Source organism: Pseudophryne corroboree, chromosome 8 (genome assembly GCF_028390025.1).
Source record: "Pseudophryne corroboree isolate aPseCor3 chromosome 8, aPseCor3.hap2, whole genome shotgun sequence".
NCBI lineage: Eukaryota > Metazoa > Chordata > Amphibia > Anura > Myobatrachidae > Pseudophryne > Pseudophryne corroboree.
This window is the reverse complement of record NC_086451.1, coordinates 416829905-416857852: the sequence shown is the minus strand read 5'-3', so window position 1 is coordinate 416857852 and position 27948 is coordinate 416829905. Positions and strand designations below refer to the sequence as shown.

General features: G+C 45.3%; 1 protein-coding gene across 2 annotated transcripts in view; it reads left to right on the top strand.

Moving 5' to 3' along the window:
• Nucleotides 1-27948, top strand: part of SARS2 (seryl-tRNA synthetase 2, mitochondrial) — a 55164-nt gene that overhangs the window by 15887 nt on the left and 11329 nt on the right. Inside the window, exons 4-11 of one of the 2 annotated variants that reach the window (XM_063937936.1) lie at nucleotides 15417-15557; nucleotides 16356-16410; nucleotides 18514-18577; nucleotides 19343-19448; nucleotides 19601-19648; nucleotides 19818-19926; nucleotides 20145-20190; nucleotides 22065-22152. In XM_063937936.1, coding sequence (XP_063794006.1) covers nucleotides 15417-15557; nucleotides 16356-16410; nucleotides 18514-18577; nucleotides 19343-19448; nucleotides 19601-19648; nucleotides 19818-19926; nucleotides 20145-20190; nucleotides 22065-22152 — 657 coding nt within the window. The remainder of the gene's footprint in view (nucleotides 1-15416; nucleotides 15558-16355; nucleotides 16411-18513; nucleotides 18578-19342; nucleotides 19449-19600; nucleotides 19649-19817; nucleotides 19927-20144; nucleotides 20191-22064; nucleotides 22153-27948) is intronic. The other variant, XM_063937937.1, reaches the window with a different exon arrangement.

Here is a 27948-nt window from a genome sequence, read left to right as displayed (position 1 = left end):
GGATGGCGATGGCAGAAGCCACAAGGATTCTCCGATGGGCGACCTACACCCAGGAGAATGGGGACTTCATTCAGAAGTTTTCCAAATGCGGGTAAACCGTTGGGAATGACCACGGGTGGACATGATGGCGTCCCGCCTCAACAAGAAGTTGAAAAGATATTGCGCCAGGTCAAGGGACCCTCAGGCGATCGCTGGGGACGCTCTAGTGACACCGTGGGTGTACCAGTCGGTTTATGTGTCTCCTCCTCTACCTCTCATACCCAAGGTACTGAGAATAATAAGAAGGCGAGGAGTGAAAACCATACTCGGGGTTCCGGATTGGCCATGAAGAGCTTGGTACCCGGAACTTCAAGAAATGCTGGCAGAGGACCCTTGGCCTCTGCCGCTTAGACAAGACCTGCTGCAGCAGGGACCCTGTCTGTTCCAAGACTTACCGCGGCTGCGTTTGACGGTATGGCGGTAGAACACCGGATCCTAAAGGAAAAGGGTATTCCGAAGGAAGTCATCCCTACCCTGATCATAGCCAGGAAGGTTGTCACCGCAAGACATTATCGCCGCGTTTGGCGAAAATTTATTGCTTGGTGGGAGGCCATGAAGGCCCCGACGGAGGAATTTCAACTATGTCGATTCCTGCACTTCCTGCAAGCAGGGGTGACGTTTGGGCCTCAAATTGGGGTCCATCAAGGTCCAGATTTCGGCTCTGTCGATTTTCTTCCAGAAAGAACTGGCTTCACTGCCTGAAGTTCAGACTTTGGTTAAATGAGTACTACATATTCAGCCTCCTTTTGTGCCTCCTGTGGCACTTTTTGGATCTCAACGTGGTGTTGGATTTCCTAAAGTCGCATTGGTTGAGCCACTTAAAACCATGGAGCTGACTTCCGGTTCCGGCTGCAATGCACTAGCAGCGTGAGGACAGAGCTCCGCTGCCGCCCGCCGGAAAAACACATTTAAAAGGTTGAAAAACCTCCACTACGGCCCGTTCGCCCCCCTTACACGTCAGGGGAAAGGTTCCTGCCCACCATGGGCCGCTACTTAGCCTCCGCTACGCTCTCAAAAAAAGAGCAAAAGCGGGAAAAAGAAAAACGCCGCATGGAGCTTAAAATGGCGCTGGACGCGGAGACGCCGACGACGGCTCCCCCTCCTCCCTCTTCCAACCCAGCAGCGGAACCAGAGAGAACTGTGGCTTCCACGGTGCATACTGACCCCGCTCCAGCTGCAAGGACTGCAGATCAGGTACTTTTTACACCTGCAATACCTGTTACATATGAAGATATGGTGGGGGCGATACGTAAGGCTATGGGACCCCTAATTAAAGCTCAGACTGAAGATATTAATAAACAATTGACTCAGCTTACACACCGGGTATTGCAAACAGAGCAAAGGGCGGGAGAGATGTTCCAGGATGTATCTAAACTCAAACAAGACATGACACATATCACTCGATCACAGCACCAGATTTGGAACAAGCTAGACTATTTGGAAAACAGGTCGCGCAGATCGAACTTACGGGTAGTGGGACTACCGGAAACCCTTCGGGGTGCAGCACTGTATACCTTTCTCCGTACCACGCTACCAGATCTGTTAAAAATCACTGACTCCTGTCGTGATATGGTCATAGAAAGAGCACACAGAGTAGGTGCCCAGAAAAGCTATGAAGGAGCCAGACCCAGAGTAGTGCTGTTTAAATGCCTTAATTTCCTGCACAAAGAAGAAATATGGAGAGCGTCCCGAAAAACCCGAGGACTCATGTGGGAATCACATAAAGTTTTAATCTTCCAAGATTATTCAGTGGAACTCTCAAAAGCACGAAAAGCGTTCTCCCCAATATGCTCTAAACTGGTGCAACTAGGCAGAAAATTCTCTTTACTATACCCTGCTAGACTTCGTATTTACTCAGGCACCTCCTTTACAGATTTCCTCTCGGCAGAGGATGCGGATGCATTCTTAAATGAGGAAGAGGATTCTACACGATCACAAGAAGACGCACCTGAGGACATTTAATCCCTCATACTTGCACTCCTTTGCTAACTGGAATACCTTCCTAATACTACTATACAGGTTTATCCAGATAACTATGATCATTTGCATAGATATGGCTCCCTACTGTCAATTTTGCTTTATACTGCTACCTTTACACCCTATATGGAAAAGAAGAGGGATGCCAGCAGACTTTCCAATATAATATATCTGATAATAGGATATTGTACCCTGTTATGTAAGGATCTTTATTACTGAGATCATACCCCCCCTGGAGGGACGGGCTGTACAAATTTATCTCTTACTACCCGGCGGGGTAGGCGAGAAGCTCCTTCTCCTCTTTCATGGTTATGTTAATACCAACCCCGTTTAACCCCGGAAGTTGTTTAATTTCGTTAAGAATGTTCTTATTGATTGTTATTTCTCTGATTTTCAACTACGACGCCTTGCTGATAGATAGTCAGCAATGGACTCTCCTTTTCTGGCTTTGCTATGATATGTGGAATATCGATTCTACATTTCTTTCTCTATGCTTTCTAACTCACTCCTTTTCTTTCTCCCCCCACCCATCTTTTAATATCAATATACCCCGGCGGAGTAATGTATACCTATGTTTAAATCTATACCAGATGTATTCTTATATTGTGATACTAGACCCATCTTTGAACATATACTTATACACTAATAGTTAAATGACTGCGATAAAAATAGGATCTTGGAATATAGGAGGGATCAACTCTCCACATAAAAGGAAAAAGGTTCTGCTATACCTAAATAAATTAAAAATAGACTTAATATATCTACAGGAAACCCATTTAAGGGAATCTGAGATGCTCAAACTGAATTCCCTTTCGTGGAAACTGATTGCCTCCTCCCCATACACATCCAAAGCCAGAGGTGTAGCTATACTAGCTAAACAACATATTAGAGTGGAAATAAAAGAAACAATAGTAGACCCTGAGGGTAGATATGTGATTTGTAAAATTCTTTTGGATAAAAATGATTATTGTTTATGCAATTTGTATGCCCCAAATACAAATGTGCAACCCTTTTTGCAAAATATAATACAAATTCTCACACCTTTCTCAGATATTCCCATTATAGTGGGGGGCGACCTTAATGCAGTATCCTCTCTGTTATTAGACCGACAGCTTCCCAGACGAAAGAAGGTCAAACTACCTAAAAAAGGTGTTCCATGGTTCACAAGATCAATGAACCTGATAGATATATGGAGAGCTCTCAACCCAACAGATAAGGCATACACATGCCTCTCAGCGGCACATGGCACGCTATCTAGGATTGACTACTTGTTACCCTCTGCAACATTAATGCCCCATATAAAAACAGTTGGTATTGAACCCATCACGATATCTGACCACGCAGTAATATGGTTGGACATGACACTACAGACAGACAAAGGCCCCTTTCGATCATGGAGGTTCCCTTCATCAATGGCATTATCTCTTGATTTTAGGAAGATGCTCACTGAGACCTGGGACACCTATGTGACTAATAATGAAAGTACCTTAATGGAATCACCACAATTATTTTGGCAGGCTTCTAAAACGGTCCTACGAGGAGAAATCATTTCCTATACCTCCAAAATATATAAAAAACTACAGACTGACTTTCTCCATGCCCAGCAATTATTAACAGATAACTTCCAAACATATAAAACTAACCCGACACTGATAAACAGGGACAATTACTCGAAGGCAAGGGTGGAATTTGAGAGTCTATTAGCCAAAATGGAATCCCGTCATACCTTTAAAAAGGACGCCAAATTTCACCGCTTTGGCAATAAATCAGGGAAACTCCTTTCTAGTTTACTGAGAGGACAAAGGTCACCTATGCTAGTACACCCCCTAAAAACAGACACAGGTTCGCTCACAACAGATAGCGCTCAGATCTCCCAGATAATGCAGACATTTTATGCAGACATATACTCAGAACCTCCAAGACCAGAACCAGATGCAAAATTATTCTGGGAGAATTTACCAATACCCCAGCTGGCTGAAAACCATAGAGAACAACTGAGCTTGCCTATATCCGAGACGGAGGTATCCAAGGCCATTGTGAATCTTAAAGCCGGAAAGGCACCAGGCCCAGATGGCCTTACATCCGAATACTATAAATTACTGGCCCCTAAGCTAACCCCCCCTACTTACTAAGGTATTTAACAATATTTTGACCACTGGGAATATGCCACTATATTTTAACTCGGCAGTGCTTAATGTCCTTCCCAAACCAGGAAGAGACTTATCTGACCCAGGGTCTTATAGACCAATCTCCTTGCTCAACTTAGATTATAAAATTCTAACCAAAATATTAGCGGAAAGGCTTAAACTAGTGCTGCCCACCTTAGTACATTGTGATCAGACAGGATTTATAGCGGGCAGATCCTCGGTGGTCAACATAAGAAAAGTATTAACAGCTATAGATGTATCCCAACGTGAGACCCCCGAAACTCCTGCAGTGATTTTATCACTGGATGCGGAAAAAGCCTTTGACGTGGTGCATTGGGAACACCTGTTTGATACAATGCAAAGATTTGGCATCCCCCAAGACTTTATAAGCTTCATTAGAACATTATATAACAACTCTAACACCCATATTCTATGCAATGGATACCTCTCTCCAGCATTTTCTATATACCGGGGCACCAGACAAGGATGCCCACTTTCACCTTTGCTGTTCGCCCTGGCCTTGGAGCCTCTTGCTATTGCCATCCGACAATCACCCACATACCAAGGCATCAAATCTAGAGAGGTAGATCTTCGCATTTCACTGTTCGCAGATGACATGCTACTATTCGCCTCAAACCCACACGAAACACTACCTGTGGTATTTAGTTTGATAACTGATTTTGGGAAATTTTCAGGGTATAAAATAAACATTCAAAAATCTGAACTCATCCCCTTAAATGGAAAACCCACATACTTGGCATCACTGGGCCCGCTCCATAACCTAAAAGTAGCCACTACGGCAATAAAATACTTAGGTATTCAGATACCAGTGAAAATACATGACTTATATAGACTCAACTACACCACTGTAATACTCGCTATGTCAAGAAAAATACACACATGGAGATACCTACCACTATCAATGTTGGGTAGGACAGCATTGATTAAATCTGTACTCTTCCCCCAACTATCATACCTGATCCAAATGTTACCGATACGCTTGTCCAAAGCAGATATTATCCTGGTCGAGAAATTATTTAGTAAATTTATTTGGAAAGAAGGGAAAAGTAGGATTTCCAATACACACCTGAAATTACCACGTACAAAAGGTGGGATTGGCCTACCAGATATCCTACAATTCTCACACTCGGTCCATTTTAGATATATACTAGATTGGTTATATGAGAGAAGTGATTACACGTTGTATCCCCTAGACTGTGCTGTGATGGCTCCATTTTCCCCAGGAGCTTTATTACATATGCCCGAAACAAAAATCCCTCTTGCTACTCGAAATAGTTTCCTGTTTAGAGACACATATGCTGCCTGGAAAGCTCTAAACAGACGGTTAAATAGAAACTATACCTTTTCTATTTTATTACCACTATGGGGCAACCCTATGTTTTTACCTGGACTAAATGACGCAGTCTTTTATAGACTACAAACAAAAGGTATAAGAAAAATAGCAGATGTGTTTGACCCAGGAGGCGCTATGCTATCTTTCACAGAGGTACAAGAACGATACGGTGTACATAGATCCGCTTTCTATGCATACTTACAAATCAGACATTATATTTCATCAATATCAATAGACATGACTACATTACCACGCACAGATCCCCTATTCTTTATTATGAAAGGAGCAGACAATAGATCATATAAGACAAGACCATTATATCATAAACTGATTACTGTAACACATGAAAAAATACAAAAACAAGTTATTACATCATGGGCACAGTTTATTCCCAGAATAGATGACTCAACCAATATATTTGATCAATTTGACAGAACGATAAGATTATTACAAGCTTCTACACTGCAAGAAATACACATAAAAACAATTTACAAGGCATACATTTCACAAGCTCAAAGGAAACATTTTGTCCCAGAAGAATCTGGAAAATGCTTGAAATGTTTTCATTCTTCAGCCACATTTTTCCACAACTTTTGGGAATGTGGAGTTATAAAGAAATTTTGGAACAAAGTAGTTCAATATATTAAACACACTTACGATATTAAAGCTACTCTTCTCCCACAAACCCTATTATTAGCAGATTTTACGCCTTGGAAATTAGATAAAAAACATACACACTTATACCCATTATTAACCTTAATAGTCACCATCTCCAAACAAGTTATTCTTAAACATTGGATTTATAAGACTGCTCCCTCCTTGCGAGAAGTACACCAGAAAATGCTGAGGATTCTATATTATGATAGGTACTATACTCTCCCAAATATAGAAAAGGGTATACTTCTATTCTATAAAAAATATATCATCACCATATATCATCACTTTATCACAAGATATACAAACTCGTATTTTCGCACGCTTTGGGTCCAAAGAATGGAATCAACATGAGCAAATACTATATGTTGGCTGACCTTTGATGAGAGTGAACAATTGCCGATTATTGCTTATTGTCACATTATGTTGGCCTTCTATATGTTAAAACCCTTATACTACTGTATAAATGTATAAATGTGAGCCAAGTCATTACCTGAGTTAAGATTTTAGCATGGAAACCACCAAGAGGACACGGATTGTGCCTCCTTCTGCCTCTTGCCTTGATATGTCAAGACCTTCATCATCGCATCAACATAAGAAATTAGTAAAATACTATGGGTATCTTTGCTCCCTATTATTACAGATTTCATAGTTCAACCCCCCCCAACTGCTTCTTTCTCTATCATTTCCTTTTCTCCTTCTACTCCATTCTATCTCTCTCTTTATGCTTCTATAAGTTAACTTTTACTTCTTCTAATTCAAAGATTTTATGTTTATGCTTAAATATACCAACATGTATATTGTGAAGCGCAAGATTACAGACTACGAAACAATGAGTATCCCAGAGTTAGATGAAGCCATATATTATAACAATGTTTGTTTGATTGTGTATCATTATCTTTTTCTACGATGACTATGAGTATGTTGGTTCTTATTATGTAAAATGAATCTCTATGAAAAATAATAAAAAACGTTTATGACAAAAAAAAACCATGGAGCTAAAGTATCTCGCGTGGAAAGTGGTCATGCTGTTGGCCTTGGCCAGGCGTGTGTCAGAATTGGCGGTTTTGTCATGTAAAAGCCTTATCTGATTTTCTATATGGATAGGGCAGAGTTGAGGACTCGTCCTCAGTTTCTCCCAAAGGTGGTCTCAGGTTTTCACTTGAACCAACCTATTGTGGTGCCTGCGGCTACTAGGGACTTGGAGGATTCCAAGTTGCTGGACGTAGTCAGGGCCCTGAAAATTTTATTTTTCCAGGACGGCTGGAGTCAGGAAAACTGACTCGCTGTTTATCCTGATGGCACCCAACAAGCTGGGTGCTCCTGCTTCTAAGCAGTCTATTGCGCGCTGGATTTGTAGCACTATTCAGCTGGCGCATTCTGCGGTAGGATGACCGCAGCCTAAATCAATAAAAGCCCATTCCACAAGGAAGGTGGGCTCATCTTGGGCGGCTGCCCGAGGGGTCTCGGCTTTACAACTTTGCCGAGCAGTTACTTGGTCAGGGGCAAACACGTTTGCAAAATTCTATGAATTTGATACCCTGGCTGAGGAGGACCTGGAGTTCTCTCATTCGGTGCTGCAGAGTCATCCGCACTCTCCCGCCCGTTTGGGAGCTTTGGTATAATCCCCATGGTCCTTACGGAGTTCCCAGCATCCACTAGGACGTCAGAGAAAATAAGAATTTACTTACCGATAATTCTATTTCTCGTAGTCCGTAGTGGATGCTGGGCGCCCATCCCAAGTGCGGATTGTCTGCAATACTTGTACATAGTTATTGTTAACTAATCGGGTTCTTGTTGTGAGCCATCTATTCAGAGGCTCCTCTGTTATCATGCTGTTAACTGGGTTTCATATCACAAGTTGTACGGTGTGATTGGTGTGGCTGGTATGAGTCTTACCCGGGATTCAAAATCCTTCCTTATTGTGTACGCTCGTCCGGGCACAGTATCCTAACTGAGGCTTGGAGGAGGGTCATGGGGGGAGGAGCCAGTGCACACCAGGTAGTCCTAAAGCTTTCTTTTTGTGCCCAGTCTCCTGCGGAGCCGCTATTCCCCATGGTCCTTACGGAGTTCCCAGCATCCACTACGGACTACGAGAAATAGAATTATCGGTAAGTAAATTCTTATTTTTGCAATCCAACCTGAATAAGGCCCGTGGTTCAGAGCCCCTGGGACACCACCCTAATGATTAGTCGTTTAGAAGTCTTTCATTAGCTGGACTTGACCAATTATGGAATGTCATTTTTGGGGTGATATTCTGCAAAATAGTGGGCCAGGTATATGGGGGTGCTGTGTTGATGGGTCAGATGTTTTTAGGCTTGTAGGTGGGAGTTGCAGGTGCTCTGTAACACATTTTTAAAAGTAGCAAAAATATCAGCTTACAGGCATTTTTATGCACTCCAAATGTATCTATTAATTTGCTTGAAAAAACCCTTGCTTTTTATAATTTTTAAAACCTAAATAAAAAAAATCTGCTATTTGTCACCATTTAAGAGCAAAAATATTATGCTTTTGGCCACTAATAGACTTCTATATTGTTATCCTATGTTAGTTTGCACTTTTTTCGGGTACAGACTGATGTCTCCATTTTTCCCCGCACTTAATTTTGGTATTACCAGCCAAATGTACAGCGTGGCCTTTGGGGGATAAGCCTTTTCCAGTTGGATTGTGCGTTAAGCGCTAAGAACCTCTTCTTATTTCCCAATAATCAAAATGTCCTGAAGAGCTACAAAATGGCTGCTGCAGTGCAAAGTCACAAAGAATTCATTCTTTCGGAGCCATTTTTGTGTTGCCAGCTATTGTAGTGTTACTTGTCTGCAGATACTGTAAACCTCATTAATCACACGTGTCAAGACAAGGTTATGTAGAATCAACTTTGTGCACAAACAGATACTGGTAGACAGTGAATATAACAGTGAAATGGTGACATTCAGTATGTCCTGTATTAAATGTAGTTTGTTTCACTTTGTGTAAAGCTCCAGACAGCCCAAAAGTATTTTTTATACGTCATATTTACCGCCGTATGGCTCTGTGATCTCCTTACAGGTCTGTTCTGGGCAGACTGCAGATCGATGGTATTGCCATAACTGACACACTGTATGCAGTGCTTTAGTATTTTAGAATTTTGGGGTCTATTCATGAAGCAGTGAAAAGTGTGGAGAAGTTGCCCATGGCAACCAATCAACATTGAAGTAACATTTATGATTTGCATACTATACAGTTGTACGGAGCAGCTGATTGGTTGTCATGGGCAACTTCTCCACAGGCTCACTTCTCCACTCTTTTCACTGCCTGCGACGCTTACAGTTATATTTCTGCAGCGGGGTACACTGGTAGTCCACAGGGAATAACATCAGAGTGTAGAGTTGGATATTGATCCGAGGCACCAACAGGCTAAAGCTTTGACTGTTCCCAGGATGCACTGCACCACCTCCTCTATAGCCCCGCCTTCATGCACTGGAGCTCAGTTTGTAAGTTAGTGCCTGCAGTGCAGGTCACTAACAGATGGGGCTGCGCTAGGCAGCCCTGAAAAGAACTTTTTAAGAAGACTTCAAGGGTCGCAGCACTTTATATGTCACTGTGACATATTGTGCTGCGGCTCCATCACCTCTCCAGCAGCGCTGCATACTCCCGCGGCCGAGTTCCCGGGTACTTGCAGCGGTGGCGCACCGGTCATCATGCACAACTCACCGCTGACGCTCTCCAGTATCTCGTGGCTGCACTGCAGGGGGAAGGTAAGAGGGTCCCCCAGGTGGGACCCGCTGGTAAATCGCGGTCCAGTCGCAGTCCCAGAAGAAGGACCGCGCCGCTGGCGTGGACACTGTACTGCACAGGGACCCCACTATATCCACTAGGGCAGGAGTACAGGTCGGAGTCACTAAAATCCGTTTGTTATAGGCTCCACAGTACCCGGAGGTGAGGACCAGCATAGGGGATAAGGTGCTGACCTGTAGCCCCTCCCCCAGCTCCAGGCGCCATCTACTGCTTGTGTTCTCGCCCTGGAGCTGCATTTCACTCTCCCTCACTCCCTGACAGAGATTTTGGCGCCATCTTTACACTACTAGCTGGGCTGATCTCCGGTACTGCAGGGCACTGTCTCCTCTGTAAAGCCGCCTGTCTCATCAGCGCTGTGCATTTACAGGCACTTAAGTATTCTACATGTCATTTTAGACAGTGTTAGTTAAGAACAAGTGTACTGCTGTCTGAATATTTAGTACAAGTATTCTGTGATATACATCCAGTAGTTACTGTGCATTGTTATATCTATATTTATATACACTGCTGAAAAAAATAAAGGGAACACTAAAATAACACATCCTAGATCTGAATGAATGAAATATTCTTCTTAAATACTTTGTTCTTTACATAGTTGAATGTGCTGACAACAAAATCACACAAAAATTATCAATGGAAATCAAATGTATTAACCCATGGAGGTCTGGATTTGGAGACACCCTCAAAATTAAAGTGGAAAAACACACTACAGGCTGATCCAACTTTGATGTAATGTCCTTAAAACAAGTCAAAATGAGGCTCAGTAGTGTGTGTGGCCTCCACGTGCCTTTATGACCTCCCTACAACCCACACAAGTGGCTCAGGTAGTGCAGCTCATCCAGGATGGCACATCAATGCGAGCTGTGGCAAGAAGGTTTGCTGTGTCTGTCAGCGTAGTGTCCAGAGCATGGAGGCGCTACCAGGAGACAGGCCAGTACATCAGGAGACGTGGAGGAGGCTGTAGGAGGGCAACAACCCAGCAGCAGGACCGCTACCTCCACCTTTGTGCAAGGAGGAACAGGAGGAGCACTGCCAGAGCCCTGCAAAATGACCTCCAGCAAGCCACAAATGTGCATGTGTCTACTCAAACGATCAGAAACAGACTCCATGAGGGTGGTATGAGGGCCCGACGCCCATAGGTGGGGGTTGTGCTTACAGCCCAACACCGTGCAGGACGTTTGGCATTTGCCAGAGAACACCAAGATTGGCAAATTCGCCACTGGCGCCCTGTGCTCTTCACAGATGAAAGCAGGTTCTCACTGAGCACATGTGACAGACGTGACAGAGTCTGGAGATGCCAAGGAGAACGTTCTGCTGCCTGCAACATCCTCCAGCATGACCGGTTTGGCAGTGGGTCAGTAATGGTGTGGGGTGGCATTTCTTTGGGGGCCGCACAGCCCTCCATGTGCTCGCCAGAGGTAGCCTGACTGCCATTAGATACTGAGATGAGATCCTCAGACCCCTTGTGAGACCATATGCTGGTGCGGTTGGCCCTGGGTTCCTCCTAATGCAAGACAATGCTAGACCTCATATGGCTGGAATGTGTCAGCAGTTCCTGCAAGACGAAGGCATTGATGCTATGGACTGGCCCGCCCGTTCCCCAGACCTGAATCCAATTGACCACATCTGGGACATCATGTCTCGCTCCATCCACCAACACCACGTTGCACCACAGACTGTCCAGGAGTTGGCGGATGCTTTAGTCCAGGTCTGGGAGGAGATCCCTCAGGAGACCATCCGCCACCTCCTCAGGAGCTTGCCCAGGCATTGTAGGGAGGTCATACAGGCACGAGGAGTCCACAGACGCTACTGATCCTCATTTTGACTTGTTTTAAGGCCATTACATCAAAGTTGGATCAGCCTGTAGTGTGTTTTTCCACTTTAATTTTGTGGGTGACTCCAAATCCAGACCTCCATGGGTTAATAAATTTGATTTCCATTGATAATTTTTGTGTGATTTTGTTGTCAGCACATTCAACTATGTAAAGAACAAAGTATTTAAGAAGAATATTTCATTCATTCATATCTAGGATGTGTTATTTTAGTGTTCCCTTTATTTATTTGAGCAGTGTATATATTTTTTTATATATAGATAGATATAGATATATATATATAGAGAGAGAGAGAGAGATAAATATAGATATAGATATAGAGAGATATATATAGATATAGATCTAGAGAGATAGATATATATGTATGGTGCAGTTTTATTGTTTATCTGCAATAACTTCTGCTTTGTACTTGTGACTGAGTGTGCCTGTAGCTGCTGTGTGGATTCCACTCTCGTGTATCACACTACTTGCTATCACTATATTCTGTACCCTGGGGGGGCTAGGTGCGTCAGGGTATTATATATATATATATATATATATATATATATATATATATATAGTGCTACACAGTATATATTGTTTGGTATTTTTTTCTGTGTATTTCAGTCACCTCATACCGCTTAAATACTCTGTGCCCTGTATTTACTGTCACATACCACAGGGGGTTATTTGCAGGTATTGTTTTTGTCTGGCTATTTTGTACTGCTATGCTCTAAGGCTACATTCCCTATAATGTCTGCCGCGCAGGGCGGGAAATCCGCGACCGCTTCTGCATCATGCAGTGCTGGCACCACGGATTTACCAAAGGGGAAAGTTTTAACTGATGGTTCAGGCACTGGATGCCGTACACCACCCAGTCAACCCGCAGCACCTGTGGCCAATCAGGACCCACCTTGGGCAGCGTTCTCAAGTATGCTGAATACGATTGTGACACGCCTTACGCCCCCTGTGGGACCTTCTGTGCCATTACAGCCACATATTGTCCCTGTAGTTAATCCGCCTTGGGCGGACACTCTGTCTACCCAGTTACAACAACTGAATCAATCTTTGGTTAGACAAAAGTCTGCCCCACGCCTCTCTGGGGCCAAGGGGTCATCTTAGCGGCCATTTCTTCCTCACAATCCACTAATATTTTGGATGATTCTTCCGATGAGAATGGGGAATATACTGATCCATCAGACACTGATACAGCCGCTTCTGATGAGGAATCTACAAGCCAGGTTGATGTTCCTGACCTAGTGGAGGCTATTAAGCTGATTCTCCAAATAGATGATGAGATCGAGCCCACTACTGTGTCTAAGAAACCTGATAAGTTCAAACGTCAGCAGGTTACTAAAGTAGTCTTACCACATTCTGACCATGTAATTGACATACGTCAAGAATCCTGGGTGTCTCCAGGAAAGAATTTTTCCCTGTCTAAAAAGATACTAGCTCGTTATCCTATCCCTGCAGAGTTGAGTAACAAGTGGGAAACTCCACCGCCAGTGGACTCTCAGTTCGACCATCTTGTGGTGTCATCTACTCTGCCTGTCACCACTGTCACCTCACTGAAAGAACAGACGGATAAGCGTGTGGAGGGTTGCCTGGCAGTTGGAGCAAAGGTCTCACAGGTCTCTTTCAAGTGTGGCGTTAGCAGTCTGTTCTGATGCGTTTCGCTGCTCCAGGCAGCTTTGTCAACTGCCAGGAGCGTGGAGAAATTTACCGGACATTCCATCACTAAGGTACCCACCTATCAGCTACAGGAAGCTGCTTTGTAAACCAGGGACACCGCCACAATTGCATGGAATCCTGCCATCACTAGGAACCATCGCTACGGACCCATTACCAAGGAACACAAGCCTGGTAATACCATATATATGGACATTTGCGTACCCATGTGTACTAAATTGTGAACTGTCCACTCCAATTTAAGGTCACAGTCTCAGGCACTTTATAAGCAGCCAACCATTTATATTGGACTTTTATTGCCCACGTCCGTTGCTCTAAGAATAAGGAATATATTAAAGTTTTAAATGTATTACTAGTATATTAAATTGTTCATATTTTATTATATATTGTCAGCGCTGTTTTCCCTTTACATTATCTCTTTTTTTGCTGGGGGATTGACTACCTCCCACTATACAGCTGCTAAGAATAGCATCCCATTTTGGCGCCCGTTCTCTATATACTTGGTAAATATATTTTTTGCAATCTTGAAAGCACCTGTCCATTCATACAGCGCCCCCATATGTATACAATCAAGATACCGTCTCCCACTCTGCAGAACATTGGCGCAAGTGCGGGAGTCTGGGGGAGCGGTAGAAGAACCTAGTACAGACCCTGGGCATTAATGTTCACATAGATTTTTTTTATTTTTTTTTATACACTGCTTACTGGATGGAGTACAGTATTAATATTTAACATTATAGATGATCTATAGTATAGGCTGTATTAAACATTTAAATAATATAAATAAGTGGTCAGGAAAAGGTTAAACTAGCCATAATAAATACACAAACATAATAGAACCAGTACTGCATTTTCTAAGCACACATTCTCCCACATAATGATAAGGCTCCTGTCTCTTTTACCTGGTAGCTGCTCTCTGGTCCAGTGCACTGATTGAGGACTCCACACACAGCAAGCTTGGTAGATGAAGCTGCTACACTGGGCATATGCAGTAGCTCTGCTCTGTCCCTTAAACTGCGTGATGTGACAGCAGCTCTAATAGTTGTATTATATACCATTGCTATTGTCATAAATTAAGCCACTTGCCAAGAGGAGAGGAGTTTCTGGGCAACCAGAACCCCCCCCCCCCCTCCCCTGCATTTGTCTATGAAGGTGGAGGCGGGGGTTGGTTTAGGTGCTAAGGGGGGTAGGTTAGGATTAGGCAGAAAGGGGAGAGGTCAAGGTTAGGGGAGGGTGTTTTAATACTTACCCCACCCCTGTGGGGATCCTGACCATCAGGATGCTGGCGTTGGTATTATCACTGCTGGCATCCCGTCTGTTGGGATTGCATATCTATCCACCCCCCACAGAACCTCCTCACCCACCCCACCTCAATTAACCCATTTTCCTGCATTTTGCACATTTTCACCGCAAAAATGACTTGTCATTATTGCACAAATTACTATAATTATAAAAACCTAAGTGACTATTTAATCATTAGGTAGGGTGTACCAGTGATTCTGAATTCAGTCTCTATTTCTACCTTAAAATAGGGATTTTCCCCTTCTCAGAAGATGGTGAAAAAAACAATTGCATTAAATGCTAAGGAGAATTATTGGGTGCAATTGAATTGGGTGATAACCACTTTTTCATGAAAAGTGAAACCGGGATATTGCTGCTAATTGAATTCCCCACAATAAGTTTCTTAAACTACGGTATATTCAAAGTCATAGGATGCAAAAAATATCTCTATTGTAAGACTTAAAAAAGAAAATGTTTATTCTACAAAAGTAACATTTAATTGGGATGTCAAACCATGTTTACATTTAAATGACTAATTTAGCATTATAGTATTCTTGAAATAGAAAGTAATTATGAATCATAAATGTTACACGCTGGTAGGAGGTATGCTGGGTCTTGTAGTATCACAGCTGGAGAGCCGCAGGATGCCAAGCCTGGCATGAGTTACCACTTTTCTCACGTGTGACTTAGCTCCCCAGGTACCTGTCCATCAGGAACAGAGGGAAAGAGATTCGCCAGCACCTCGCCGCGCTATATCAGCAGGAGACCGAACAAGAAGAATCCTTTTACCTGGAAGCACTGAAGCTGCCAAACAGAACTCACCCTGATACGGTGAGAGTCGGGCAGCGCCAAAATCACCCATGATTATATATTATCCAGCAATACACAGTATATATGTAGATTTTATTTTTCAGTAAATAAATAAAAGTTTCTTCCATCTGCTATGATTTTTTTTCTTTTTTTCTCTTGCTGTGTCGTTAAAGCTTTAATTTTAAAAGCGCCAACATATTTTATATAAATAAGCTGACAATGCATGTTGCTAGCCGTACTTTGGAAAGAGGATACAAGTAAGCCATATCCGATTACATCTAAGCTACTGTACTGCAAAAGTCAGGAGTTCTTTATACAGGAAGTTATTCAATATATCACTAATACCCCTTTTACACCACCAGCTAGTAACACGGGTTATTGCTCATGAACTTGCATAACCTGTGTTGCTGCTCAGTGTTGAACACGTGTTAAACCGGGCAAACTGTTCAGTGTAAACGAGAGCCGGATCGTGCGACCCGGCTTCCCGTTTACAGTGTATGAGCGGGCGGCGCTTGGAGATCATGTGATCTCCAAGCGCCGCCCCCGTTGCGTCACTGGCAACGTCTCCAACCCACCAATATGCCGGGCTGGTGACTCCGGTGTGAAAGGGGTCAGACGCGGGTAGCACCCGTGTCAGGCTCCCGGCTGCAACCCGCGATTTAGGTATAAAAGCGGTATTACTGTATATTCTATATGCACTTGAATCGCTTCCATTTTTCAGTGGAGTTGTACTTATTCCAGATCTCCCTGTGTCAGGTAATTGGTGCCTTCAGCGCAATATTCCGTGAAGCGAATTAATTCCTGTTTCCTCTGTTCCAGCCTGTTGGTGATGAAAGCAATGCTCGAGAGTTGGAGGTTGTCGGGGTGAAGCCTGGTAAGGAATAGATCAATGGAGACTGGAACTCGGATTATGGTGGAGAATGTTGGGGTGAACGTTTAGTAAGAGAGGCCTGTTTTATGAGGTGGGAAGGACCATCACTAAAATTGTGTAAAATGTATATTTAATATGAGTATTGGACATATACAATTGATATTTTGATTTTGTACAAATAGGCCTATTCAATTGTTTTAGCGCGGCCACAGCTCCCGTCATGTTATTCAGCTGTTGCTGTCAACGCTCAACCATATTTCTCCTTGCACTCTCCTGAGGTGGCATTTACATGGAATGTATGGGATAGCGTTAGTTAATTCTGTCTTACCCCGCATGGAAAAGGCAGTGAAGCCCCGAGCTATTCCCCGCGCAGCAAGTATTGTGGCTATTTGGATTCCCCCTTTGTATCACTTTTCACTACGCTGCAAACTGTACGTACTTGTTTTTCTGGTCATTGCTATTACACAGATAGGGTGCAGCTAAATTAAGTGGGATGTTGGGACAAAATGTGTGGCTGTGCACACGGCCAATACACACGGTAGCCCATCGTCGCTAAAATAATGCGGTCACATTGTGCAATTACAAGTGTTCCCATGCGGTTCTGATGGCACCTCACTAACAACACATTTTTGTTGTTTTCATAATGTTGTGTATATCTCCGGTAGCCTGAGCGGGTGTGGTAGACAAAATCTACAGTAATTAGATAGACAGTCATTAGGTCATCCGCAAATGGCCGACATGCCAAAAGGTCGATATGGAAAAGTAGAAAAGGTAGACGGTTGAAAGGTTGACTTGAAATTGTTGACACAAAAAGATAGGCACCAGTTTGTGTTTTGTTTTTTTAGTTTTTTAGGGTGTAATTTTTGGTATTTCCTCATATGTGACCAAAATTAGTGCATACGTATGTACCCTCACAGACTGGCTACACTCATCGTGCTTCGGGCAAGATGTCTCGTTCAGCTACCGCTGCGCTTGGCACGGGTTACTATTCCCAGTCATAGTCTACGTGGATGGTAAATCATGCAAAAGTTGAAAAGTTTGAGAAAACCCCAAAAAACGTGTGTCGACCTTTTGTACCTATCGACCTAAAGCACTGTTTACCGTTTTGACCATGTCGGACATATGGTGACAACTTAATGACTGTCTGTCTATACATTGGAACCCGCCTGATCCAGGCTACATAGTGAATGGCGCAAGTTATTTCCTAAAATGAGAGCTATGTAAATAACTTTTTTTTTTTAATCGTGTAAATATTTTATTAACTTTTCGAAAATACAACATCCAAAAATACAAGAACATAAAAAAACAAAACACATACACAGTAAGCATATACATATCTAAACAGTAGAAGTCACAGACAGGGAACTGTCATTACATCAAGCGTCATAAATCAAACCAGCCAATTTGTGACAGTAGAAAAGTAACTAGCAAGAAATAGATATATCTATGCATGATGGGTCAAAACAGGAGACAGACAAAATGTGCTATTAGTTGAAAACACTAGCTAGTAATAGCCGGACGGCTAAGTTGCCTCAGCTCCTGCAAGGTCTTTACCGAGAACAGAGGTGCACCACCTATCCCACTTAGCACGGTATGTATGCATTGTACCCCTGCTCTTGAATAGCTGTCTCTCATGCCAGGCCACCGTGTTAACTAATGCTCTCCACTGAAAAAAATTAGGGGGTGCCGAAGCAAACCAGTTTCTAGCTATTACCACCTTTGCAAGAGTCGTAAGGCATAAAACATAACGATACAGTATTAAGGAGTGTGTCTCCTCTACATCGAGGCCAAACATACACAACCTGGGGCATAACGGGGGTAGAGATGGCTCCGTCGACTCGAGAGCTATGTAAATATCTTACAGAAACCCAGGGGACCTGCACATACAGCAAAGCTAAATCAGTACTAAAGGATAAAATGTGACAGTGGGATCATTGCCGTTCCCTATATACTGTACTAAAAGTATAAAGCATGTGGTGGCGCTCTGCCTGTACGGGGGTAGGGTACGCGGGATGGGGGGGGGGAGTAATGTCCAGGTAGGATGTGGTGCTATATAGATGACACAGGTTACTGGGTGATATTCTAATTGTGTTCTTTCTCTCCTAGAGTTTGATTTTGATGTGCAAGGCCACCTGGAGCTAGGGGAAGATTTGGATATTATTAGACAGAGGTACTAAGGCAGAACCGACCCCGTCTAGTGCTTAAACTTCTGAAGCTCCTGAATAATGAGTGAGCCACCTGTATGTAACTAATATGTAATTATGTAATGGCAGCCTTAGGCACTTTCCACAGGTTTTACGGTAATTCTGTCTGTGTCATAATCTGTCTCTGGAAACGTGTGTCAGCGCAATGTGTGTCCCAGGACATAATGATGGCTGCGAGGTTGGGAACCTATGTTTGTTTGTATGTTGCTTACGTCCGTTACTGTATCTGTGGCCAACATTTTTATTGAACAATTACACTGTTTAGAATACAGGATTGCGAGAGATGATTATTCACAGGTGGCAAAGGGGAGTGTGGCCGGCGGCAAAGGGTTTGTGCTGCGACATTAAAGGGATATGATGCAGCATGGAAAGTAATGGGGTTTCTGTGACCAAGGAATTGTGTCGCTGAACAATTGAAGTCTAAAGGGCCCTACACACTGGTAGATGTTTTTAGAAATAAATCGTTCTTATCTTTCAGTTTGTGTGCATCAACGATGAACGATGCGCGTCGCCGCAATCGTTCATCGTTGGTCTATCATCGTTTATCACTGCAAGCCAATATGGAAGATATCTTTGTATGCAATAGCAAATTGTTCATTAAAATCGTCCAGTGTGTATGCTCAAAATCATTATTAAATAATTGTTCACCGATCATATCGTTCGTCGGCAAAATTGGCCAAATGGCCCAGTGTGTAGGGCCCTTTACGGGTTATTTTTCTGTCTCTGTTCAGACGCCTGTCACACATCTCTGGTAACCGCTGCTACTACCTCCGTGGAGCCGGCGCAATGATGCAACACGCTCTTGTGAACTTTACAATGGAGAAACTAGTGAAACTGGTAAATGCAATCACTCTCTGTCATGGCGTTCACCCCTAATGTGATTAAACTGATCAGCGCAAACATGTCACCGCCTGGTCTTGTGTATCCCTTGCCTGGTTTTGTCTCTGTGGCTGTCCTGGATATTGACTTTTGCTTTCTTTCTCCTGCAGGGCTTCATCCCGATGTCTGTGCCGGACATGCTGAGAGGAGTAGTGTTTGTGAGTTCACGTCACGTAGCTTATTTCCACACTCTGGTGGAAGTCTGACCTCCAGAGCCCTGTAATATCTACCTGTCTCTACCTCCACTCTCTCTTGATGTGTCTTCCTCCTCCTCTCTTTCCCGCTGCCTCCATCCACCTGACCTGTCTATGTTGCTCTGTGTCCCAGGAAGGCTGCGGCATGCAGCCCAGCGCTCACAGCTCGCAGGTTTACAGCCTGGATCCAGCTATGAACCCGGACTTGCATCTGGCTGGGACCTCGGAGGTCGGCATTGCAGGTAATACTGCGTGTATTTGTACAGACGCTTGCGCCTTGTGTACATATAGAAACAGTGACACTGCTGCCTCTGCTATATCACCTTAGCCTGTGTATTGAGAACAAATCCTGGGGTTTAGTTCTTGAGCCCTGTGACCCTTCATCAGTTGGCACCATCAGTGCATTATGGGAGTCATTTACTTATTTATTAGTTCTATAACACTGACTTATGTATTACAGGATATTTTATGGATCATTCACTCCAAATGTCTGATCTCCCAATCAGGTGAGTCGCAGTCTGTGACCTTACACCACACTCTATGGAAGATTTAACGGGTTGTGTTTATTTTTGTTGTTGTTCTTTTACTGATAACTTCTCTCATAACTGCTATTTATGGACAATATATGTCCTACGGGTTCTTCTCTAAGGGCTTTGTATCTCATCTCCCTTACATTGGGCATACAGGAGAGGCTGCATTGTATCCTCTACGCTAATATTGAGCTACTGCTCTTTCTGAGTTAGTAGTCAGGTCCTAGAGCAGTGCAGTTACCCTCTGTAGGTCTGACGATCATACGGGATGCGGTTACGTTGCCGGCAGTCGGGATCCCGGCGCTCAGGATAGCGATGCTGGAATCCCGACCACTGACAATGCCGACAGCCAGAATCCCGGCTAACAGGCGCAATTTCCACTTGTGGGTATCCACAACACCCATAGAGTAGGAATAGAATCTGTGGTGAGTACAGCGAGGCCGCAGCGTGGTGAGCCCGCGAGGGGCTTTGTTGCGCTCGCCCCCCCTGCCGGCATTCTGGCGGCTTGGATCCCGGCGTTGGTATGCTGACTGCCAGGAACCCGGCCGTCGGCATACCATATCCAACGCGATCATACTGCCACGTACAGCATAAATCGGGTCTGGGGCTCCAGGTCGACAACACTTAGGTCGACACCAATTGGCCGACACACCTTAGGTTGACACCAGAAATAGGTCGACATGGAAAATGGTCAACATGAGTTTTTTTTTACTGTTTTTGGTGTCGTTTTCTCCGTAAAGTGACGGGGAACTCCAATTAGTGCACAGTGTCCCCTCGCATGCTTCGGGCAAGGTGCCTCGCTGTGCTCGGCGCAGATTACCGTTCCCAATTGTAGTCCACGTGAATCGTAAAGTATGAAAAAAATTAAAAAAATTGAAAAAAAATTGAAAAACTCATGTCAACCTTGTTCATGTTGTCCTTTTGTCTGTGTCGACCTATTTCTGGTACGACCAATTGGTGTCGACTTAATTGGTGTCGACCTGGAGTCCGGATACCGCATAAATCCTATTTTATTATTAAAGTACTGCTGCAGATTTCAGCAGCTCGGTTGTACATTACTATATCCACCCACAAATCTACACTGTCTTCTGTCTAGCCACGATTCCCAGGCAATGTAATGAACTTGTTACTGATGACCTTTTATATCTGCGGATCATTTAATGAGCGTTCTGCATAGCAGGCATGAGAGATGGTGCTGCAGATCTTCTCGCACTTCCTAGGACTGTACTTCAGAGCAATGGGCAGATTTATTATAAAATGCCACCAGCCCCCAACAATTAAGAATCGTTATCTTTGCATGTAGCAACAGTAGGGATTAGTTTATCAGGAGAATCTACCAGTCTTTATTGGCGAGACACTGGCTCCAATACGAGCCTGTCGCAGCAATCCGTAAGATGTAGAGTGATCGCATACAGAATTGCCGCGCTACTAGCCATGTGTGGGTGTTGCTATCAAGCTACACACGCACAATGCGAAGAAGACGCAGTGCACATCGGGATCTCCTCCAGCCCACCGGGCTGGCATTGCAGGCTCACGCTACGCTTCTCAGATCTTGTTACACACTGGCCCTCTAGAAAACTGTGGGGACGACTCCTCTGAGCTCTATGCATCTCATTGTGATTCTAGTCCTGCTGACCATTCATCATAACCCACTTATCTTAGTGTTGAGAGATAGTAAAATACAATCTTCAGACTAATCCTTGTAGATGTACGCGATCCTGACCCCACACGAGTTCTCCCCATCGTTTATATGTACATATTGGGGCTGTCGCTGCCACTTCTCTGCTTCCCCCTCATTGCTGTTGTCCTGTACACTGACAGTTGTACTGTTGACGCATTTTACTTAACAGGACAGTTTGCTGCAGCACTTGTTACCGGGCAGAGACAGAGACAGGACGCGAGACGTGGGGTCTCTATCGAGTTCACCACTTTACCAAGGTCAGTCCTTCGCTTGGTGTGTTATGCCGCAGCCCTCAGTGTGGAATGTTGGTCGCAAATCTCCTTTCTCTTACGTCCTAGAGGATACTGGGGTTCCATTTAGTACCATGGGGTATAGACGGGTCCACTAGGAGCCATGGGCACTTTAAGAATTTGATAATGTGGGCTGGCTCCTCCCTCTATGCCCCTCCCACCAGACTCAATTTAGAAAATGTGCCCGGAGGAGCCGGTCACGCTTATGGAAGCTCCTGAATAGTTTTCTGCATTTATTTTATATGTTTGTTATTTTCAGGCAGGACAGGATGGCACCAGCCTGCCTGCTTCGTGGGACTTAGGGGTGGGGGGGAGTGGCCCAACCTCTTGTAGGGTTAATGGTCCCGTTACCCGCTGACAGGACACTGTGCTCCTGAGGGAACTATTCGCAAGCCCCACCACGGCGAGTGTACATTCCCGCAGCACGCCGCCACCCTTAACAGAGCCAGAAGAATGAAGAGTGGTGAGTACTAAGCCGTCGTCCCGGCTAGCGAGTTGCGGGCCATTATAGCGGCATGAGGGTACGGAGACGCACGGCTTCTAACCGGGGTGGATTGCGTCTCCAGACACAGTACACAGCTGCGTCTCAGTACACTGTACACAGTACCCACACTGGCAAAAACAGCCTTAAAATAGTTTCTCTAACGTCCTAGTGGATGCTGGGGACTCCGTAAGGACCATGGGGAATAGACGGCTCCGCAGGAGACTGGGCACACTAAAAGAAAGATTTGGTACTACCTGGTGTGCACTGGCTCCTCCCTCTATGCCCCTCCTCCAGACCTCAGTTAGATTTCTGTGCCCGGCCGAGCTGGATGCACACTAGGGGCTCTCCTGAGCTCCTAGAAAGAAAGTATATGTTAGGTTTTTTATTTTACAGTGAGACCTGCTGGCAACAGGCTCACTGCAACGAGGGACTAAGGGGAGAAGAAGCGAACCTACCTGCTTGCAGCTAGCTTGGGCTTCTTAGGCTACTGGACACCATTAGCTCCAGAGGGATCGACCGCAGGACCCGTCCTTGGTGTTCGTTCCCGGAGCCGCGCCGCCGTCCCCCTTACAGAGCCAGAAGCATGAAGATGGTCCGGAAAATCGGCAGCATGAAGACTTCAGTCTGCACCAAGGTAGCGCACAGCACTGCAGCTGTGCGCCATTGCTCCTCATTACACACTTCACACTCCGGTCACTGAGGGTGCAGGGCGCTGGGGGGGGGGGCACCCTGAGCAGCAATTAAAACACCTTGGCTGGCAAAATAACCACAATATATAGCCCCAGAGGCTATATATGTGGTAATTACCCCTGCCAGAATACAGAAAATAGCGGGAGAAAAGTCTGCCGAAAAAGGGGCGGAGCCATCTCCCTCAGCACACTGGCGCCATGTTCTCTTCACAGTATAGCTGGAAGACAGCTCCCCAGGCTCTCCCCTGTAGTTTTCAGGCTCAAAGGGTTAAAAAGAGAGGGGGGGCACTAAATTTAGGCGCAATATTGTTTTTACAAGCTGCTATTGGGGAAAATTCACTCAGTGATAGTGTTTATCCCTACATTATATAGCGCTCTGGTGTGTGCTGGCATACTCTCTCTCTGTCTCCCCAAAGGGCTGTGTGGGGTCCTGTCCTCAGTCAGAGCATTCCCTGTGTGTGTGCGGTGTGTCGGTACGGCTGTGTCGACATGTTTGAGGAGGCTTATGTGGAGGCGGAGCAGATGCCGATAAATGGGATGTCGCCCCCCTGTGGGCCGACACCAGAGTGGATGGATAGGTGGAAGGTATTAACCGACAGTGTCAACTCCTTACATAAACGGCTGGATGACGTGACAGCTATGGGACAGCCGGCTTCTCGGCCCGTGCCTGCCCAAGCGTCTCAAAGGCCATCAGGGGCTCAAAAACGCCGCTCCCTCAGATGGCAGACACAGATGTTGACGCGGAGTCTGACTCCAGTGTCGACGAGGTTGAGACATATACACAATCCACTAGGAACATCTGTTACATGATCCCGGCAATAAAAAATGTGTTACACATTCTGACATTAACCCAAGTACCACTAAAAAAGGGTTTTATGTTTGGGGAGAAAAAGCAGGCAGTGTTTTGTTCCCCCATCAAATGAGTGAATGAAGTGTGAAAAAACTGGTAATTTCTAAAAAGTTACTGATGGCGTACCTTTTCCCGCCAGAGGATAAGTTACGCTGGGAGATATCCCCTAGGGTGGATAAGGCGCTCACACGTTTGTCAAAAAAGGTGGCACTGCCGTCTTAGGATACGGCCACTTTGAAGGTACCTGCTGATAAAAAGCAGGAGGCTATCCTGAAGTCTGTATTTACACACTCAGGTACTAGACTGAGACCTGCAGATAGTGCTGCTGCAGCGTGGTCTGTAACCCTGTCAAACAGGGATACTGTTTTGCGAACATAAGACGTCGTCTTATATATGAGGGATGCACAGAGGGATATTTTGCCGGCTGGCATCCTGGATTAATGCAATGTCCATTCTGTCAGGAGGGTATTAGAGACCCGACACTGGACAGGTGATGCTGACTTTAAAAGGCACATAGAGCCTTATAAGGGTGAGGAATTGTTTGGGGATGGTCTCTGGGACCTCGTATCCACAGCAACAGCTGGGAAGAAAATTTTTTACCTCAGGTTTCCTCACAGCCTAAGAAAGCACTGTATTATCAGGTACAGTCCTTTTGGCTTCAGAAAAGCAAGCGGGTCAAAGGCGCTTCCTTTCTGCACAGAGACGAGGGAAGAGGGAAAAAGCTGCGCCAGTCAGCCAGTTCCCAGAATCAAAATTCTTCCCCCGCTTCCTCTGAGTCCACCGCATGACGCGGGGGCTCCACAGGCGTAGCCAGGTACGGTGGGGGGCCGCCTCAAAAATTTCAGCGATCAGTGGGCTCGCTCACAGGTGGATCCCTGGATCCTTCAAGTAGTATCTCAGGGGTACAGGCTGGAATTCGAGGCGTCTCCCCCCCGCCGTTTCCTCAAATCTGCCTTGCCGACAACTCCCTCAGGCAGGGAGGCTGTGCTAGAGGCAAATTCACAAGCTGTATTCCCAGCAGGTGATAGTCAAGGTGCCCCTACTTCAACAAGGACGGGGTTACTATTCCACACTGTTTGTGGTACCGAAACCGGACGGTTCGGTGAGACCCATGTTAAATTTGAAATCCTTGAACACATATATAAAAAAATTCAAGTTCAAGATGGAATCGCTCAGGGCGGTTATTGCAAGCCGGGAAGAGGGGGATTACATGGTATCCCTGGACGTCAAGGATGCTTACCTGCATGTCCCAATTTACCGTCCTCACCAGGAGTACCTCAGATTTGTGGTACAGGATTGTCATTACCAATTCCAGACACTACCGTTTGGACTGTCCACGGCACCGAGGGTGTTTACCAAGGTAATGGCAGAAATGATGATACTCCTTCAAAAAAAAAAAAAAAAAGGGAGTTTTAATTATCCCATACTTGGACGATCTCCTAATAAAGGCGAGGTCCAGGGAGCAGTTACTGGTCGGAGTAGCACTATCTCGGGAAGTGCTACAACAGCATGGCTGGATTCTAAACATCCCAAAGTCACAACTGGTTCCTTCCAAACGCTTACTGTTCCTGGGGATGATTCTGGACATGGAACAGAAAAAAGTGTTTCTTCCGCAGGAGAAAGCCAAGGAGCTGTCATCTCTAGTCAGAGACCTCCTAAAACCAAAACGGGTATCGGTGCATCACTGCACACGAGTCCTGGAAAAAATGGTGGCTTCATACGAAGCAATTCCATTCGGCAGGTTCCATGCAAGGACCTTCCAGTGGGACCTCTTGGACAAGTGGTCGGGATCGCATCTTCAGATGCATCAACTGATAACCCTGTCTCCAAGGACCAGGGTGTCTCTACTGTGGTGGCTGCAGAGTGCTCATCTTCTAGAGGGCCGCAGATTCGGCATACAGGACTGGGTCCTGGTGACCACGGATGCCAGCCTTCGAGGCTGGGGAGCAGTCACACAGGGAAGAAACTTCCAAGGACTATGGTCAAGTCAGGAGACTTCCCTGCACATAAATATTCTGGAACTAAGGGCCATTTACAATGCCCTAAGTCAGGCAAAACCCCTGCTTCAAAACCAGCCGGTACTGATCCAGTCAGACAACATCACGGCAGTCGCCCATGTAAACCGACAGGGCGGCACAAAAAGCAGGATCGCGATGGCAGAAGCCGCAAGGATTCTCCGATGGGCGGAAAATCACATAATAGCACTGTCGGCAGTGTTCATTCCGGGAGTGGACAACTGGGAAGCAGACTTCCTCAGCAGACACGACCTACACCCGGGAGAGTGGGGACTTCATCCAGAAGTCTTCCTACTGTTGGTAAACCGTTGGGAAAGGCCTCAGGTGGACATGATGGCATCCTGCCTCAACAAAAAGCTAAAGAGATATTGCGCCAGGTCAAGGGACCCTCAGGCGATAGCTGTGGACGCGTTAGTGACACCGTGGGTGTACCAGTCGGTTTATGTGTTCCCTCCTCTGCCCCTCATACCAAAGGTACTGAGAATAATAAGAGGGCGAGAAGTAAGAACGATACTCGTGGTTCCGGATTGGCCAAGAAGAGCTTGGTACCCGGAACTTCAAGAAATGTTATCAGAGGACCCATGGCCTCTACCGCTCAGACAGGATCTGCTACAGCAGGGGCCCTGTCTGTTCCAAGACTTACCGCGGCTGCGTTTGACGGCATGGCGGTTGAATTCCGGATCCTAAAGGAAAAGGGCATTCCGGAGGAAGTCATTCCTACGCTGATAAAAGCCAGGAAAGAAGTAACCGCAAACCATTATCACCGCATTTGGCGAAAATATGTTGCGTGGTGTGAGGCCAGGAAGGCCCCCACAGAGGAATTTCAGCTGGGTCGTTTTCTGCACTTCCTACAGTCAGGAGTGACTATGGGCCTAAAATTGGGTTCCATTAAGGTCCAGATTTCGGCTCTGTCGATTTTCTTCCAGAAAGAACTGGCTTCACTGCCTGAAGTTCAGACTTTTGTAAAGGGAGTGCTTCATATTCAGCCCCCTTTTGTGCCTCCTGTGGCACCTTGGGATCTCAATGTGGTGTTGAGTTTCCTAAAATCACATTGGTTTGAACCACTTAAAACCGTGGATCTCAAATATCTCACGTGGAAAGTGGTCATGTTATTGGCCTTAGCTTCGGCCAGGCGTGTGTCAGAATTGGCGGCTTTGTCGTGTAAAAGCCCTTATCTGATTTTCCATATGTATAGGGCAGAATTGAGGACTCGTCCCCAGTTTCTCCCTAAGGTGGTATCAGCTTTTCACTTGAACCAACCTATTGTAGTGCCTGCGGCTACTAAGGACTTGGAGGATTCCAAGTTACTGGACGTAGTCGGGGCCTTGAAAATTTATGTTTCCAGGACGGCTGGAGTCAGGAAAACTGACTCGCTTTTTATCCTGTATGCACCCAACAAAATAGGTGCTCCTGCTTCTAAGCAGACTGTTGCTCGCTGGATTTGTAGCACAATTCAGCTGGCGCATTCTGCGGCTGGTTTGCCGCATCCTAAATCAGTGAAAGCCCATTCCACGAGGAAGGTGGGCTCATCTTGGGCGGCTGCCCGAGGGGTCTCGGCTTTACAACTTTGCCGAGCTGCTACTTGGTCAGGGGCAAACACGTTTGCTAAATTCTACAAATTTGATACCCTGGCTGAGGAGGACCTTGAGTTCTCTCATTCGGTGCTGCAGAGTCATCCGCACTCTCCCGCCCGTTTGGGAGCTCTGGTATAATCCCCATGGTCCT